At 31.5% G+C, this 19,493-nt stretch overlaps 3 protein-coding genes across 3 annotated transcripts; 2 read left to right on the top strand and 1 right to left on the bottom strand.

Annotated features, from left to right (window-relative positions):
- Positions 1–309: 309 nt before the first annotated feature.
- Positions 310–1,504, top strand: LOC112747760 (ethylene-responsive transcription factor 5-like). Its single transcript, XM_025795950.3, has one exon. It carries the CDS (start codon positions 580–582, stop codon positions 1,351–1,353), a length of 774 nt encoding a protein of 257 aa, XP_025651735.1. The 5' UTR covers positions 310–579; the 3' UTR covers positions 1,354–1,504.
- Positions 1,505–8,391: 6,887 nt separating this feature from the next.
- Positions 8,392–10,377, top strand: LOC140179069 (protein MAIN-LIKE 1-like). Its single transcript, XM_072217662.1, has 5 exons — positions 8,392–8,683; positions 8,831–9,076; positions 9,668–9,789; positions 9,877–10,074; positions 10,231–10,377. Exons 1-5 carry the CDS (start codon positions 8,392–8,394, stop codon positions 10,375–10,377), a joined length of 1,005 nt encoding a protein of 334 aa, XP_072073763.1.
- A 1,103-nt stretch (positions 10,378–11,480) lies between these two features.
- Positions 11,481–11,873, bottom strand: LOC140179068 (uncharacterized). Its single transcript, XM_072217661.1, has one exon. The coding sequence runs from the start codon at positions 11,871–11,873 to the stop codon at positions 11,481–11,483; it is 393 nt and encodes a 130-aa protein (XP_072073762.1).
- Between the last annotated feature and the right edge of the window lie 7,620 nt (positions 11,874–19,493).

Genomic DNA, 19,493 nt, shown 5'->3' with positions numbered 1-19,493 from the left:
TTCTTGATAGACTAGGCCAAATCAATACAGAAAAATACATGTATTATTTAATTTGTTTTTAAAATGTATTTTATATTTTAATATATATTTTATACTAGTAAATGATTTTGATGATTAATTTTAATATAATTTAGTATAATTGTTGTATAATATATAATAAAAAATTTGTTTTATTATAATTAAAGAAGTATATGTGATATATTTTGATTAATAATATATAATGATAATATTATTTTCGAGTTGGCAGGTTAAAGCAATGGCAAGAATGCATTAAGAATGGGGTACTGAGTGCATGGATGAACCCAAAGAAAGTCAAAGAAGAATAGATAGGGTGCAGAGCAAGGTAACGTGGAGAGTAGCGTAGGATAAAAATTCCATAATAATTGAGAGAAGGATAGACGATAGAGATAGAGGATGGTTCCTTCGAGTTTCCGTCATTGACAAAGCAACCAATCCTTTGAAATTTTAAAACTTACATTAATAATCATCACATTCACATATCACATATCCATCCATGACCTTGCCTCTATATATACATACATACTCTCATTTTTCCACTCAAACTCAAAAACTTAAACTATGGCGAACCCAGCTGAACTTTCTGCCCTCAATCAAATCAAAATTCATCTTCTTGGAGAACTCTCACCACTTCCTCATAACTCTTCCTTCTCCTTCCAATTTTACCAAACTAACCCTACTACTTCTTCTTCCTCCTCCTCCTCCTCTTCTTCTTCTGCTTCGGTCAACCAATACTTTAACTGCAACGAAGTGGTCAACAACCTAGAAACGCCAAGATCCAAACCGCACTCATCGGCGTCTTCGTCGAACCGAAAACCGTCTCTGCAAATCTCTCTCCCTAAGAAAACCGAATGGATCCAATTCGGAGAGGAGAAGGAGATTTCCAAGAGCAGCGAACAACAGAAGAAGAAGCACTATAGAGGGGTAAGACAGAGACCGTGGGGAAAGTACGCCGCCGAGATTCGAGATCCTAACAAGCGAGGCTCCAGAGTCTGGCTTGGAACATTCGACACCGCCATCGATGCCGCCAAGGCTTACGACCGCGCCGCCTTTAAGCTCCGCGGCTCAAAAGCCATCCTCAACTTCCCTCTCGAAGCCGGCGCCGATGACAGGAAGCGCCCCCGTCAAGAGGAGGAGGTGGAGGAGAAGCCGGTCGTCAAGAAGGAGAAGATGGAGGAATCATCTGACGTTAGTGGTGTAAGAGATATTCCGTTAACGCCGTCTAGTTGGACTGGCTTTTGGGACGCTGACGTAACTGGTATTTTCAGTGTGCCACCGTTATCGCCGTTATCTCCCCACCCGGCGTTCGGATTTCCACAGCTTATGGTTGTGTGAATTTTTTTAGTTTTTCGTATGTGTTCTTTTTATTTTTATTTTTTTAAAGTTAATTGCATCCTATTTAAGGGATGTTAACTGTTAAGTACATTATATGCTGATAATGGACATTATTTATTTATAAATGAAAAAGTATGGGAAGTTAATGAAATATTTGTACAATGTAGGGTATTATGATATGATATTAGAACTCTAGATCTGAAAAGTCAAAAAATTGATTCTTGATGAACTCCAAAATCAATTTAAATTTTTGGAATGACTGATTTTATAACCTGAAATGTTTATTATTCCTAATATTTGGATAATTATTCTAGATAATATAAATATTAATAATCCATTACATATTTAGACTATTGATTTCCTAATAATATTCTTTATAAATTCTTGAGCATATATCCCTTGTCTATTCGATAACCATAAGTTGTTAATTTGTAAGGGTATTAGACTAAAGATATCATCTAAAAATAATAATTAAGATGTAGATAAATATTGTATAAAATAATTTAATTAATTATTTTTAATCATGTAAATAATCAATGTACTAATGAAAAAATATTAAATCTAAAACTAAAGAAAAAATAAGTTTTTTTTTTTATATCAAATCTAAAAAAGTATAATTTTTTATTAAAAAAAATGTTAACAAATAAAAATATAGATAAATTCAAGTCATTCTAGTTTCTAATTTACATAAAAAATATTACAATGTTATTATAAGCTATTTTTTTTTTAACTAAATTTAAATTATTTTCTAAAAATATTTTCATGCACGAAAAACTTTTTTCAATATATCTTTTTCTTTGTGTTTGCATCATGATGTCAATAATTCATAAAGATCATAGGGAATAAAGATTAAAAAAAAAAAAGAGACAAACACACCATAAAAAGAGATTATTGAAATCCAAAAACTTGAAACAGAAAAATGTTTAATTGATGTATGCTTCATTTGTTGGGGATAAATTTTGAAAATGACAGTTGATATTTACTCTTTCTACATACTTTTGGATAAAAATTGAGTAGAATCTGATGAAAACCTTATAACTTTGCAGCAGGGGCGGATCTTAGTTATGGTAATGGGTGGTTAATTATGGACTTATGGCTCCCCAAAATTTTAAAAATTATTAGTTATATATTTGGTAGAACAAAAATCTTTATAATTATTTTGGTTAACATATTAAAATTAGATTTTTCTTTTATAATTTTGTAGGTTTAAATTCTATTCTCCACCATTTTTATAATTATTTTTTTAAATTATATCTCGAAATATATAAATAACTTGATGATTTAACTAATAAAATAATAAGTGCTATATTTAAAAAGATTTCGAAAGAACAATTTTTTTATTAAATAACTAAAAATTAAGTTTTTAATGTATTTATTAAAGAGTAATGTCAAATCAGTCTTAAAAAAATTTTTAGTTAAATAATTTGATCTTTAACAAAATTTAATCACTTAATCATTCTATAATTTTTTATGAGGAGTGTTAGAAAGCTAGCAGTTTTTGTGATTTGTAACTATTAATTAGCCATCAATAATATTTTTAATGGTATAAAATTATATCTAATAGTGTAAAATTATTCAGTTTTCTTTTACTAATTAAGTGCTGGCCAAATTTTAATAAAAATATTGGTTGTTCAAACTTTTTCATTTTTTATTTTTATTGAACATATCAGTACTAACATCAAATTTTGGTAAAAAAAAGTTTGACAAATCAATATGTTATTATTTTATAAAGCCAAAATAACGTTAAGAATTTTTAAAATTTTTAAATTAGCCATTTTATATAGACAATAATTTAATATGCGGATTAATTTGTCTAACGAAATAAAAATTTAATTAGAAACCGATTTAGTTAATAAAACTTGTTGAGAACTAACATATTTGACTAAATATTTCTCAAAAAATAATTTAAAGTATCACTCGTTTATTAGATAAAAAAAATTAAAATATTCTTAACAAAACTTCAATTTAATTTTATTAGAGAAATTATAGGGAGCCAATGACTTAAGCGTACAATGTGTACAATGGAGGTTTAGGAAGTATTAGAGATATGACCATTAGTGTTACATTGTCTTGTCAAGTTATGCTTTTGGGATGAGTGGGTTCATGATATAGTATTAGAGTTATAAATCCGAAAGGTCAAGAGTTCGATCTTTGGTGAACCTTAAAATTAGCTTAAGTTTTTGGGATGAGTGGTTTTATGACATAAGATGTTTATTATCCATGGTATCCAGATGGTTATTCTGGATAGTATGAGTAATGTTCATTTTATTATTATATATTTTGTATTAAAAAAAATTTGGCCTCCCAACAAAATTTTCCTAAGCTCCGCCACTGCTTTGGCCTTTTGGAGGTAATGTATATTCATTTGATTAATCTTTATTTGAAAGTATATATGTACACTTGATTAGTCTTTAACTCTTTATGAACTAAGAGAATTTTGGCTCATATCTTTTTCTTTTGGTAAGCACGAGGGGCTAATTGAATCCCCTAACCTACTACAATGCTACGTAAAAGAAGAGAAATACCTCAATATATTTCTTAAAACTAAACCTTACCCAAATCTACTCAAATTTTTTCTTTTTGGTGATTGTCATAAAATCATTTTATAATTTCCTGCACATGCCTTTTGTCAAAAGTCTCTTATTGAATATATAATAACTAACATCATTCCGTTATCTCGTAAGTCCAAGAAAGATAAATGCTATTTGTACACTAAAATTAGTCACTAAAATCAACCACTAATGCATTTGTGTATAAATACATATATGTATTTTAATTTATTTTTATAATATATTTATATTCTAATATATATTTTATACTAGTGACTGACTTTAATAGCTAATTTTAGTGTATACCTAGCATAACCCTCCAAGAAATTGCATTAACTTGTTATCTTGTGAATCAATTTCATATAACCTAAACGAAGGTAATAATTTTTATGATGCCTTAGTTTGATATAGCTTTATTAGCAGATTGCAGTTTATCATTTGTTTTATTTTTGGTGTAATAAATTAAATAATGCGTAGTAATAATGGTTATTACTACGTACGGTATACGGCTATATATTGTCAATTCCAATAATATTGTTAGTGATATGCCGATATTGTCAAATTAATTTAAATTTTAAACCCACGAGCGTGGTTTGAATTTCATTCCATCACATGTAAATAACTAAATATGTAATAGTTTTCTGGAACTTGGTCAGCATTTCATGTTTCAAACTTTCAATAATCATCCGTCTATGAATGATTGTGAACTCATAAAGACCGGTCAAAATTAACAACATATGATATAAGAAGGTGCGTATATGATATATATACTCTTTGAATTAGCAAATGGTTAACCAGTAAAATAGGCTATTAAAGATTTCGGTGTTAACAAATAACAAATATTATTTTTAAAAAAGAAAATAACAAAAGTATTTTCGAATATATAGGATTTCTTTTTGTCAAAATAATCAAATTATTATTTAACAACTGCTTTGAATATGTCTAAATTAATTTGTTATGTCTGTTTAGTAGTTAGTTTATTAACAAATGATTAACTTATTAGATAAAACAAAGGAGTCATTCAGATAAAGACGTTTAAAATGTCTTTTCTTAAAGATATTTTTTAGTAACTAAAATTTAACTTATATAATTGATTAAATTAAGTTATTTTTGTTAAAATTAGGCCATACAAATTAATTTAACCGAAAAAATAGTGAATTAGATTTTGAATTTGTCTAAATTAATATTATTTTTTATAAAAAATGATTACAATACTTTTATTATAAAAAAATGACTAAAATACTCTTATTATATATATTAATTTTATGAATCTTAAATTATAGTCCTTTACTTCTCTGTCGTTATAGGATTAAGATTTAGAGTTTTCAAATATATATATATAATAAAAATATTCTAGTCATTTTTTATAATAAGGATATTGTAATTATTTTTTATAAAAAATAATATTAATTTAGACTGGTTCAAGATTTAATTTACTATTTTTTTAGTTAAATTAATTTGTCTAACCTAATTTTAACAAAAATAACACGGTTTAATCGATTATATGTATTAAATTTTAATTAATAAAAAATATTTGAAAAAAAGGCGTTTTAAACGTCTTTAATTGAAAAGTTTTAAAAAAAAGAAAGATCGATTTAAAAAACAAGAAAAATACGGTATCCGAGTTCGAATTTTGTTTGTCTCGAAATGTAAGTAAAAAATCTTACAACTTTTCAAGAAACAAGAAACATTCTAATTATAGAAAAATATTTAAAGTGCAAAATAATTTTGGGTACTTTTCAAAATGTTCAGTTGTTGATGGACACGACACTCAATTATTCATATGAAATATTATTGTCTCGTAGGGTATGTAAACTAAGGTGTAGAATAAAAAGTCATAACTCCCTTTTATTTTTCTTTATATACAAAATCATTACTTCCTTCCAGTGCTAATTAAAGTCGTGCCAAATTGAAAAATCACCGATGGGTCCTCAGTCCTCACCCTTCTCTGCATCAATGTTTAATTAGTTTTCAATACTCCCTACAATCTACATTGGAGTGAATAGCGACTTTTTCAAAATATATAATTTAATGTCGTCTTGTAGTTTTAGGTTCTCTATTGACTTCAACTCTGTGCTATCATTATTTTAATTGTTATTGCTGCCTTTCTATTTATATAAATAAAAATAATTCTTATTTATATCTTCAGGTCATTATTTAATTAAGCCGCTTTGATTGTTTTACTTGCTCTCCAGGTTCCAGGTGAATGCTGGCGTAGGCGTGACATATAGGTAGCGTTTGTTTTGAGATATTGAGACAGAGACTGAAAAATTGAGACTCAGTATCGTATTTGTTAGTCTAAAGACTGGTACTAAAATTTCTGTCTCTGTCTCTAAAATTTCAGTATTTCAGTACCTCAAAAAAATAGGGACACAGAGGACTGAAATTTTTAGAAATAGAGACTGAAACTTTAATAATATTTTATACTTAAAATACTTTCATTTTAATTAATTAATTCCAATTTTACCCTTTGTACAAATTAAATTAGAGTTTCATTCTTGTTTCAATTACTGTCTCCCATTTTACACCAAACAGAATACTGGAATTTATTTCAATCCCTATCTCTTAGTCTCTATCTCTCAATATCAGTCTTTCTGTCTCTGTTTCTCCACCAAACACTATCATAGAGCGCTTGTTTTTGGACACATGTAATATAATGATACAAGATTACAAACTAATTCTTGAGCAATGCAAACACATCACGCAATATAATAATTAATAAGAGATTCTATCATTACTACATTTAATTTTCTAGTTGCAAATTAAGAAAATAGCTCATTGTTGAACACACTCGTGGGTATAAATAATATTCGGTTTTCCACCGTATCCCCAGTTTAATAAAATAATGATCAATTTGTCAATTTTATTTAAAAATTTATTATTGATCAATAAATTATTATATGTATAAGTTAAGACAGGATTTGAATTTTTATTTATTTAAGCAGATTAGTGAGTTAACTATTAAACTAATCCAATTTTAGTTGTATATACATAAAAAAGCAGAAACTCACCTGCAGTTGACTTCACATGAAGTTATTTCTAAATTGCTGACACATGACACAAAAATATACTTTTTAATTTTGTTATGGAGATTAGAATGGAGTAGGATTCCGATATGGAGAACAGTCGTACTTTACCTGCCTGTGGTGTCAACGATGGAGTAATCGGACCGTGCGAGTTGGAGCTGACAAATTGGATGGTCCGAGTTCCTCGTGATAAAACAGACGGTCCGAGTTCTGTATCTCCAACCATGTGTTGCATACGTGTTGCTCCCCACAAACGGTGCCCCTTTAACTCCTTCATTGCACGCACACCGTACCCACCCTTCGAGTCACTTTTTCCTTCATCCCCATTTAACATTCATTCCTTCTTCTTCTTCCTCCTTGAACGTTGTTTGGTTCATCTACTTCACTAAAAAAAAAAAAATTAAAATATCAAAGAAACAAAAATCTAAAAATATTGATCATCCTGAACTTCACATTGTAAAATATCTCAGCCATTTTGATTATGTAAGTTTATTTATTATTTTTTTTATATCTCAAGATTATGATTATTATTTTTAGAAATTTAATTATATTTTTTGTTGTTAGAAGTTGAACTGAAGAAGATATATGTGACTTAATTATTATTATTTTTATTGATAAAAATTTAGAAATAAATGTTTAAATAAAGTGTAAATGTAGTTGATTCTTATTTAGAATTTTTTGCAATATAATAGATTAATAATAAAAAATACTTTTTTAGAATTTTTTGCAATAATATTAGAAGTTATAATTAAGTAGTTAATTGTTATAATTAAGTTTAGAAATTTAGGAATATATGTGTAAATAATAGTTAGAAATATATATATTTAAATGTAGTTAATTTTTATTTAGATTTTTTTGTATTATAATAGAATAGTAATAAAAAAAAATACTTGTTTAGAAGTTTTTGTAATAATATTAGAAATTATAGTTAAGTAGTTAACTGTTATAATTAATTTTAAAAATTTCGGAATATATGTTTAAATAATAGTTAGAAATATGTGTCTTTAAATGTAATTAATTTTTGTTTAGAATTTTTTTTCAATATAATAGATTATATTAAAAATGACTTGTTTATAATTTTTTGTAATAATTTTAAAAATTATAATTAATTAGTTAACTGTTATAATTAATTCTAAAAATTATAATTTTATAAATTATAATAATTTTTCGTAACAATAGATAAATTAAATCGGTGTATAATTTTTTAAAATAATGTTGATAATTTCGATTAGAAATTAGGATCGGTAAAATATAATGTATTTGGAAGTATGTATTAGGGATTATTATCTGTAGGAAGTTAGAAATAAGCTATAGAAATATTAATTAAAGTTAGAAGTTAAAATATTATTACTTAGTAAATTGGATTCAGTAAATTTATATGTTTTAATTAGATTTTTTAAAATTATCTATGATAGTTGTGAAATTTGAATCGTGATTTTGCTATTCTTTTGTAGAGTTTACGAATGTTGACATATGATTACTCTATCCCTCTGGATCGGTACAATGAGAGGGTGGAGGAGCATTTACGATCTACTGATTTTTACCATGTGGTCCAGATTAGAGTAGTCCAATATCAGAAAACACTGGTAAATGCTTTAGTCGAAAGGTGGCATCCGGACACACATACCTTTCACCTTCCGGTTAGTGAATATGCCGTGATACTGGAAGACGTGGCTATGATCCTCGGTCTTCCGACGGACGGTCTTCCAGTCACAGGGATGACTTTGAGTGGTTTTGAAGTCTTAGAGGCGGAATGTTTGCACCAATTTGGGTTGCACCGAGAAAGTCGGACCGTAGAGGAAACTGCATAAAACTGACGTGGCTACGGGGTTTAAAAGAACGGTTATAGTTGACTGATGAAAACAGTATATAGGTGTACGTAGTGTCACATTATGTTGTTAGTCGGTACGATCTTGTTTGGAGACAAGTCTGGGGCATCTGTGCACTGGAAGTTTCTGCCTCTGCTCCGTGATTTTGCTAGTATCAGACAGTATAACTGGGGATCAGCATGCCTAGCACACCTGTACAGAGTGTTATGCCGGGCATCACATTTTGACTGTAAGAAAATCGATGGTCTGCTAACACTTCTGCTTAGTTGGGCTTGGATTCGCCTACCATTAGCGGTGGAAACATGCCAGGCCAGGCCAGGTTTTACTCTTAACAGGTCTGGCCTGTCATGTAGTCAATTAGCCTGAGCCTGGCCTGCAGCCTGTTATAGTTTTTTTTTAATGTACTAAGTATGGCCTATTATTCAGCCTAACCTGGTCTGAAGCCTGTTAAAAGGCCTGATCATTTTTTTTTTCAAAAATAAAAATATTATTTAAAAAAATATTTTTTAATAAATGTATTTAAATGTAATATGGAATATTTAATAATTATAAAAAATTTAAAATTTTAAAGTATTTAAAATATACAAAATTATTTATAATTAAATATAACAAATTTAAAATATCTCATAATTTTATTAATAATAAAAAATTATTTATATATGTAATTATGTATTAACAGACCCAAGCAGGCCTGACAGGCTAATAAGGCTAATTAGTGAGTTTGAGCCTGACCTATTAACATAATAAGGCTTTTATAAGAGCCTGAGCATGTGCCTATTTTATAATAGGCCGCTTGACCTTTTTCTACCCCTACCTACCATATCTAGTGCCGATTCTTAGGGAACTCCGCAGTTTTTCGCTTACAAACAGGTAATATTATCTTACATTTACCCGATATCTTCATATTTAGAATCCAATTGTGTTAATAAAATAAGTCATATTAGGCGTAACTGGGAGCATGGAGACCGAGTCTATAGATATCTTAAGCTTGCTCATTTTAGGAAGGCCTTGGATGATCTTCAGGAAAGCCAGGTGTGTTTTCATTAAAGTAGTATTTGTTTTAGGTTTAGTGATATTGTTATTTGGATTGTAATCATTTATTTACTTTATTGTTCCCAGTTTGTGTGGGTTGTATATGCTGTTGATCGCATTGATCCAGACATAATTCCTGCAGATATCTACGTGCACTCAATTGTGTGGAGTGCTACGGTGTCGTTGGTGTCTTTTGAATGTATTGAATGGCATGCAACCGACAAGTTTAGACGACAGTTCGGTTTCGTTCAGGGAGTTCTTCATCAGGAACGGAATCTAGACAAGGCATACGAAGAAGTCTTGACTGGTCCTAAGAATCTTAACTAGGCTACAACCACGACTCATTCATTTTGGGTGATGCAGTGGATAAACAAGTATAATCACGTTCTTACTGAGCTTCTCATGGCTTCACAGCATCCCTTAGATATTTATATGTACTAGGACAATCACTTGAACTTGTCGGATCTTGTGGTTCAAGAGGATGTTGAGGGTAATCAGGTTATGGATGATGAGAATCAAGAGCATAAGGCACAGTCACCGCCACCTCCACTTCCACCTCTATCTCTACCTCCACAAGAACAACCTTAGTCCTCAAACTAATATATACCTCAAACACAATTTACCCCCATCGTTCTTAATACATCAGCAGTATTGGAGTACACCATAGTTTGACTCAAGAGACGGAGGTTCTTTTAGCCAGTTGCTTGGGTTCATGGCTTCAGATGCCGACCAAGTACAATATGGCTATCAGCCTGATTTCATGGTGGGTAGGTATTCCTTCAACGTGAGGCATTCATGTCGCACTTCCTCGGGTGTTTCTGAAGGGTTGGTATCTGGTGATTCTAGTAGGAGTGACTGTGGTCGAGGAATTCTTAATAGTCAAAACTCTCACCGTGTTTCGATGACTCTGATTGAAGAAAATGTTAAAACACTTGAGCATGAAACTGATGAGTATCTAGTGGATAAACCAGATGACGAGGACGACGAGGAGGATGAGGATGAGGACATGGAGGAGGATGAAGATGAGGACATGAACGAGGATGAAGAATCCCGTAATGATGCAGGTCCTATTATTACTTTACTTGTTTGGTCAATTGATGTTATTATATTCATGTATGGTATTTTGGGTAGGATTGATTATATTATATACTTGCTTGGTCAATTGATGTTGTTTCATTTATGGTATCTTGGTTAGGATTGATTACATTATATACTTGCATGGTCTGATTATATTATATACAGGTGACGCATGTACTCCATATTAGACAGGCAAAGGCTACAATCTCAGGGTTGATCCGCCGCGTCGTAGCACTAGTCGATACACTCCATCTGTGTTCAAAAAGACTGACAAGAAATGTAAGAATTTTGTGAAAGGTGTAAAGTGGACAACGAGAAAGTAGTTGTGGCGTAGTTAGTTTTCTCTATGTATCAGTTATCTTTTCCCAGTATCAGTTCACTATTCTATGTATGAGTTAACTTTCCTAAGTACCAATTAACTATTCTATGTTTGAATTAACTTTCCTAAGTTTCATTTAACTATTATATGTATCATTACTATGCATGTGATGGAATACTTGGACAAGCTATAATGTTTCGAATATTGTAAAATGTATGGACAGAATCTAAAGTCAGATATTTCATAGAGTACGTTGACATAAGTTATAATGTTTCAAATACCATAAAATATAATTCTACTGTGCATTATTGTCGGCACTTGGACCACCTTCCTGACAGCATCTTCTACGACTGTGTCCCTCAACCCCACATTGCCTACATCGCCTAGGACGACGTAACATTCGCGTGTCCATCTCATTCAAAAAGTACATCATCCTAGGGTGATCTTTGGTAACGTGTCTCAGGTACAGATTCGGTACAAATCGAGGACCGTTGTAAGAAGGCCACGTAGTAGGATTTCCGAGTGGCCTAAACCTAACTCGATAAACCCGTCTAACTTGGTCCATCTTATAAACGTCATGCACATACACTTCCCAATCTAGTTGTTGATTTGCACAATATGCAAACACATGTCGACAAAGAATCCGGTCCACCTGGAACTCACCACAGACAACGGTGGTCGACGGCATACTACAGTCCACTTGGCATCTCACGCACTTCAAAGACCTCATTCTGCCTATCGAAGCAATTAACCTGGATGTTTCCTATTCCAAGTTGATTTGCATGCAATTTTGAGGTCACAAGCTTAGAAAACAAATGGCCAGCATTAATCCGAGCCTCCGCCTCAGCTCTTTTCCAAGTGAACAATTCATTAAGTTTGTAGAATATTGCTTTCACAAGTGCAGTGATGGGGAGATTGCGTGCACCCTTCAAGACTGAGTTGATGCATTCCACTAGATTTGTCATCATGTGACCCCATCGGTAACCACCGTCGAATGACAACGCATACTGTTTGCGGGAAACACGGTTTAACCAGTCAGTGTAGGCCTCGCCTTGCTCTCCTAAACGTTGGTAACACACTTCATACTCGCGAGAAATGGTGGCTCTGGTACAAGTGTGACTGCCGTTATACCTCCTTATAACCCAATCATACTTTCTGCTGATCATGCTAACTCTGATAAGTCAATCACACCCTGACCCGTACTGTGTACACTTGGCATAAAATGTCAACGGCTCCAATTCATACACCTGGTAGTCTACACTTCTTCGGAGGGTATACTCTTTCATTGCCTTAATAACAAATTCCCTACAACTGAATTCCATCCTCACAGCGAATTCACCATCTGCGATAATAGAAACTTCTGCCACGATGGCAGCTATACCATAAGTATTTAATACACGATTATTTAAAAACTGAAATTAAAAGTAAATCAGTACTCACAACATCAATAATGATATAAATAAATTTTACATTAGGTTATTATCTCAATCTTAATAAAATAAAAACATAAACACATTAATAAATACTGATTAATAAATACAAATTAACTAAATAACTAAAATAAATACTAATCAACTAAATAACTTCATAAATACTAAAATAAATACTAATTAACTAAATAACTAAATAAATACTGATTCCTAAATACTAATTAACTAAAAATATTATTATCTTAAACTTGACTAAATAAATACTTTTACAAATGCTAATTGAGTATATTTTCATAAGTCACTCAACTATTTGGTCCATCGATCAATATCAACTATTACAAAATTCTAATTCTTCTTATAAATATACGCAATTACGTACCTGCACTCATATATTCCGAAAATTCTGGAGCATGCATGACTTCCAAATCCAAAACTCGCATGAAAGATGGCTCCTCAAACGGCAGTTCATTTGCGAGTGCATTTGCCACATCTATCACATTTGGAGCCACAGTGCCTTCACCTTGATCTTCATCTACGTTTGGACTAACAACTTCGTAATTGTTTTCGAACTCTTCCTCATTGTCACTATTGTAATCTTCCCATAAAATATTTCGGTCGGCCTCATATTGTTCGAATGCAATGTACAATTCGATGAACGAGATTTGAGCACGACTTTCAATATACATTGAAAACATCTGTTGCATATTCGCTTCATCCGTTATATATTTGATTTGAAATTGAACAAATCCACCAAATACTGGTACGAGATATCTATATAAAATACATGATATTTTCTTGAAATCTCCAAATCTATCTTCTCACAAATCACACTTTTAAGCTCTTCAAATGAGATTGTGAAGAGAATAACAACATATAATGGATCTTCACAAATAAATTTTACTCCTTCAGATGTTCGCAACAAAATTTGACCAAAATACTACACTTTTAAAAGGACTCTATCATCTATTTCTCTCACTCACTTAAACAGAAACAGAAACTTCACTATCAATTTTTTTTTCTTCAAAGCCAACTAGAGAGACACAAGAGCATAAAAAAGAAGAAGAGCAAGTCGAAAAAGATGAAAAAGATTGGATCTCATCAGCTGTTTACGCGTTACACACCTTCATATATATATATATATATATATATATATATATATATATATATATATATATATATATATATATATATATATATATAATTTTCGGAAAATCAAATTGGATAGTCCGATTTTATTATTATATGTTATTTTTGAATTAGCTTATACTAATTGATTTATTTGTGTGTATGTATATACAAAATGAACGGTACGATTAGTTATTTGAAAATTCAAATCTTCTCTCCATGGAAAATGGACCCTCTGATTTGCTTACAAAATTTTTCTACTCCAAAAAATCGAATGGTCTGATTTTTTTACGCTAAAGCTGAACAAAAGTTGTCCCACAAATTGGTCTAACACTTTTAAAATTCATAACCACACACGACACATTCAGCTTCTATAACAAAAACAATGAGCCACAAAAATAAAGATAAAAACTAAAAAAAATAAATAACTCTAAAAAAAGATAATGTTAAATATAATAATAATAAATTATTTCATTATACTCATTCAGTGAGAAGATGAGTGGCGATTGAAGGCATGATTAGATTCTTATAGACATATACTTTCCGAAAGTCCCTTGGAGGCTGAATTCAGAAGGGCAACCTCATTTGGTTTAAAAAAAATTAATTTATTTTATACAAATAGTTTAATTAAAAAAACTAATTTAAATTAGACCAAACAGTCACTTTTACTTTTTTCTTCTTTGTTGCACTTTTGAAATTCATTCTCTTCCGATTTTTCATAACTAATATGAAAGCTAATTGGTTAGTTACCATAAAATTTAATTTAACCGTAAAGTTGTAATTGAACATATTTTTACAGTTTAATTTAAAATCTGTGTTAGAGAAAAAATTTAGCGACCAAAAATTTGAGTCATTAAAAACAAAACAAAGCTCCTAAGAAATATAGAAACAGAAATAGAAAAAATAGATACATATGATACCATTTATAACTTTTTGTTCGTATCGCAAATTCGGTTTCTTCCTTCTATGTGAATTATAATTTTTTTCTTTTTCCTTTTTCGATTCCTAATTTTTTCTTTTTCACCATTTCTTTACAAACAAAAAAATGTGAATTTTGTTTTTTCATAATACTAAATTTTACGTTTTTAAACAATTTATATACATATATTTGACAAAAAATAAATAAATAAGAGTAAAAGATAAATTTAAAGAAAGATTGGTCAAGAAAGATGAAGAAAAAGAACTACCAAATTCGTCATTATTTAGAGATTTAGGAATAATACGCATAAAGAATTAATTTTTTTTTAAAGTGGTTATTTGATCTCTCTAAACAGGTTTTTTTTAAAAAAATTATTTGTATAAAATAAATTAATTTTTTTCAGATTAAATGATAACACGTGTCAGTTATCTAAAAATAATTTTATGTAAAGTCGACTGTAAATGAGTTTTCACATGTAAATATCCATTTCTAACCATGAAAAATTTGAATGCTCACAAAATCGACTATAAAAAAATAAAGTTAAATTGTACCCATAAAAAATTAGACAAAAATGATAAATCGTTAAATTTTTATTAATTCTGTTAAAAAATTAATTAAAATGAGCAAACTATCTTTATTTTTTATAATTAATTTTATCAACATTTAAATCTTTTATGATTATTTTATATATATATATATATGTGTGTGTGTGTGCGCGCGCGCGCGCGTGTGCACGAGAGAAAGGCAAACTGATGCTAATTAGAAAAAAAAAAGATTTTATTTAACAACATTTCACATATTAAAATACGTCTAATTATATATTTAGATAAGCACACTTTTTTTATATATTAGATTAATAATAGTGTTTTTTTAATTATAAATTACTGTAATATTTTTTTGAATTGTGGGACAATTTAATTTAAAAAGTAAAAATTAAACTATTCAATTTTTGGGAGGTATATAAATTGAACCATCCAAATCTTTTAATTTTTATATTCGGATCATTCAATTTGTGTTTAAAAATAAAAAAATTTAAAATACATAAATAAAAAATTCTGATATGTGATTATTATCTGTAAAATAATGTTGATAATTTCGATTAGAAATTAGGATCGGTAAAATATAATGTATTTGGAAGTATATATTAGGGATTATTATCTGTAGGAAGTTAGAAATAAGCTCTAGAAATATTAATTAAAGTTAGAAGTTAAAATGTTATTATTTAGTAAATTGGATTCAGTAAAATTATATGTTTTAATTAGATTTTTTAAAATTATCTATAATAGTTGTGGAATTTGAATCGTGATTTTGCTATTCTTTTGTAGAGTTCACGAATGTTGACATATGATTTGTCCTTCCGAATCGGTACAATGAGAGGGTGGAGGAGCATTTACGATTTACTGGTTTTTACCATGTGGTCTAGATTGGAGTAGTCCAATGTTAGAAAGCACTGGTAAATGCTTTAGTCGAAAGGTGGCATTCGAACACACATACCTTTCACCTTTCAGTTAGTGAATGTGCCGTGATACTGGAAGACGTGGGTATGATCCTCGGTCTTCCGACGGACAGTCTTCCAGTCACAGGGATGATTTTGAGTAATTTTGAAGTCTTAGAGGCAGAGTGTCTGCACCAATTTGGGATTGCACCGAGAAAGTCAGACTGTAGAGGAAGCTGCATAAAATTGACGTGGCTACAGGGTTTAAAAGAACGGTTATAGTTGACTGATGAAAACAGTATACAGGTGTACGTAAAGTACCAATTATGTTGTTAGTCGGTACGATCTTGTTTGGAGACAAGTCTGGGACATCTGTGCACTGGAAGTTTCTGCCTCTACTCCGTGATTTTGCTAGTATAGGACAATATAGCTGGGGATCAGCATGCCTAGCACTCCTGTACAGAGCGTTATGCCGGGCATCACATTTTGACTGTAAGAAAATCGATGGTCCGCTAATACTTCTGCTTAGTTGGGCTTAGATTCGCCTACCATTAGGGGTGGAAACAGGCCAGGCTAGGCTAGGTTTTGTTCTTAACAGGTCTGACCTGTCATGCAGTCAATTAGCCTGAGCCTGGCCTGCAGCCTGTTATAGGCTTTTTTTAATGTACTAAGTCTGACATGTTATTCAGCCTAACCTGGTCTGCAGCCTGTTAAAAGGCCTGATCATTTTTTTTACAAAAATAAAAATATTATTTAAAAAAATATTTTTTAATAAACATATTTAAATGTAATATGTCATATTTAATAATTATAAAAAATTTTAAATTTTAAAGTATTTAAAATATACACAACTATTTATAATTAAATATAACAAATTTAAAATATCTCATAAGTTTATTAATAATAAAAAATTATTTATATATGTAATTATGTATTAACAGACCCAAGCAGGGCTGACAGGTTAATAAGGCTAATTAGTGAGTCTGAGCCTGGCCTATTAACATAATAAGGCTTTTATAAGAGCCTGAGCCTGTGCCTATTTTATAACAGGCCGCTTGACCTTTTTCCACCCCTACCTACCATATCTAGCGCCGATTCCTAGGGAATCCCGCAGTTTTCTGCTTGCAAATAAGTAACATTATCTTACATTTACCCGGTATCTTCATATTTAGAATCCAATTATGTTAATGAAATAAGTCATATTAGGCGTAACTAGGAGCGTGGAGACCGAGTCTATAGATATCTTAAGCTTGCTCATTTTAGGAAGGCCTTGGATGATCTTCAGGAAGGCCAGGTGTGTTTTCATTAAAGTAGTATTTGTTTTAGGTTTAGTGATATTGTTATTTGGATTGTAATCATTTGTTTGCTTTATTATTCCAAGTTTGTGTGGGTTGCATATGCTGTTGATCGCATTGATTCGGACATAATTCCTGCAGATATCTACATGCACTCGGTTGTGTGGAGTACTACGATGCCGTTGGTGTCTTTTGAATGTATTGAATGGCATGCAACCGACAGGTTTAGACGATAGTTCGGTTTCGTTCAGGGAGTTTCTCATCATGAACGGAATCTAGACAAGGCACACGGAGAAGTCTTGACTGGTCCTAAGAATCTTAACTGGGCCACAGCCACGACTCATTCATTTTGGGAGATGCATTGGATAAACAGGTATAATCACGTTCTTACTGAACTTCTCATGGCTTCACAAAATCCCTTAGATATTTACATGTACTATGGCAATCACTTGAACTTGTCGGATTTTGTGGTTCAAGAGGATGTTGAGGGTAATCAGGTTATGGATGACGACAATCAAGGGCATGAGGCACAGTCACCGCCACCTCCACCTCCACCTCCACCTCTACCTCCACAAGAACAACTTTAGTCCTCAAGCCAATATATACCTCAAACACAATTTACCCCATCGTTCCTAATACATCAACAGTATTGGAGTACGCCATAGTTTGACTCAGGAGACGGAGGTTCTTTTAGCCAGTTACTTAGGTTCATGGCTTCAAATGCCGACCAAGTACAATATGGCTATCAGCCTGATTTCATCGCGGGTAGGTATTCCTTCGATGCGAGGCATCCATATTGCACTTCCTTGGGTGTTTCTGAAGGGTTGGTATCTGGTGATTCTAGTAGGAGTGACGGTGGTCGAGGAATTCTTAATAGTCAAAACTCTCACCGTGTTTCGATGACTCTGATTGAAGAAAATGTTAAGACACTTGAGCATGAGACTGATGAGTATCTAGTGGATGAACCAGATGACGAGGACGAAGAGGAGGATGAGGATGAGGACATGGAGGAGGATGAAGATGAGGACATGAACGAGGATGAAGAATCCCGTAATGATGCAGGTCCTATTACTGCTTTACTTGTTTGGTCAATTGATGTTATTATATTCATGTATGGTATCTTGGGTAGGATTGATTATATTATATACTTGTTTGGTCAATTGATGTTGTTTCATTTATGGTATCTTGGTTAGGATTGATTATATTATATACTTGCATGGTCTGATTATATTATATACAGGTGACGCATGTACTCCAGATGAGACAGGCAAATGCTACAATCTCAGGGTTGATCTGCCGCGTCATAGCACTAGTCGATACACTCCATCTGTGTTCAAAAAGGCTGCCAAAAAATGCAAGAATCTTGTGAAAGGTGTAAAGTGGGCAACGAGAAAGTAGTTGTGGCGTAGTTAATTTTCTCTTTGTATCAGTTATCTTTTCCAAGTATCAGTTCACTATTCTATGTATGAGTTAACTTTCCTAAGTACCAATTAACTATTCTATGTTTGAATTAACTTTTCTAAGTTTCATTTAACTATTATATGTATCATTACTATGCATATGATGGAATACTTGGACAAGTTATAATGTTTCGAATATTGTAAACTGTATGGACAGAATCTAAAGTCAGATATTTCATAGAGTACATTGACATAAGTTACAATGTTTCAAATACCATAAAATATAATTCTACTGCGCATTATTGTCGGCACTTGGACCACCTGTTTGACAGCATCTTCTACGATTGTGTCCCTCAACCCCACATTGCCTACATCGCCTAAGACGACGTAACATTCGCGTGTCCATCTCATTCAAGAAGTGCGTCATCCTAGGGCGATCTTTGGTAACGCGTCTCAGGTACAGATTCGGTACGAATCGAGGACCGTTGTAAGAAGGTCACGTAGTAGGATTTTCGAGTGGCCTAAACCTAGCTCAATAAACCTGTCTAACTTGGTCCATCTTATAAACGTCATGCACATATACTTGCCAATCTAGTCGTTGATTTGCACAATATGCAAACACATGTCGACAAGAAATCCGGTCCACCTGGAACTCACCCCAGTCACATCATTGACAACGGAGGTCGACAGCATACTCCAGTCCA

Source organism: Arachis hypogaea, chromosome 15 (assembly GCF_003086295.3).
Source record: "Arachis hypogaea cultivar Tifrunner chromosome 15, arahy.Tifrunner.gnm2.J5K5, whole genome shotgun sequence".
NCBI lineage: Eukaryota > Viridiplantae > Streptophyta > Magnoliopsida > Fabales > Fabaceae > Arachis > Arachis hypogaea.
Note: the sequence above shows the minus strand (reverse complement) of the source record. Positions and strands in the feature narration are given on the sequence as shown.

Bases quoted from the DNA above. Each gene is read 5' to 3' on its own strand.
- LOC140179068 (XM_072217661.1), bottom strand. From the start codon at position 11,873: ATGCCGTCGACCACCGTTGTCTGTGGTGAGTTCCAGGTGGACCGGATT.
- LOC140179069 (XM_072217662.1), top strand. From the start codon at position 8,392: ATGTTGACATATGATTACTCTATCCCTCTGGATCGGTACAATGAGAGG. The intron at 8,684-8,830 runs GTTTGCACCAAT...TTATGTTGTTAG, and splicing joins TGAAGTCTTAGAGGCGGAAT to TCGGTACGATCTTGTTTGGA. The intron at 9,790-9,876 runs GTGTGTTTTCAT...TATTGTTCCCAG, and splicing joins ATGATCTTCAGGAAAGCCAG to TTTGTGTGGGTTGTATATGC.
- LOC112747760 (XM_025795950.3), top strand. From the start codon at position 580: ATGGCGAACCCAGCTGAACTTTCTGCCCTCAATCAAATCAAAATTCAT.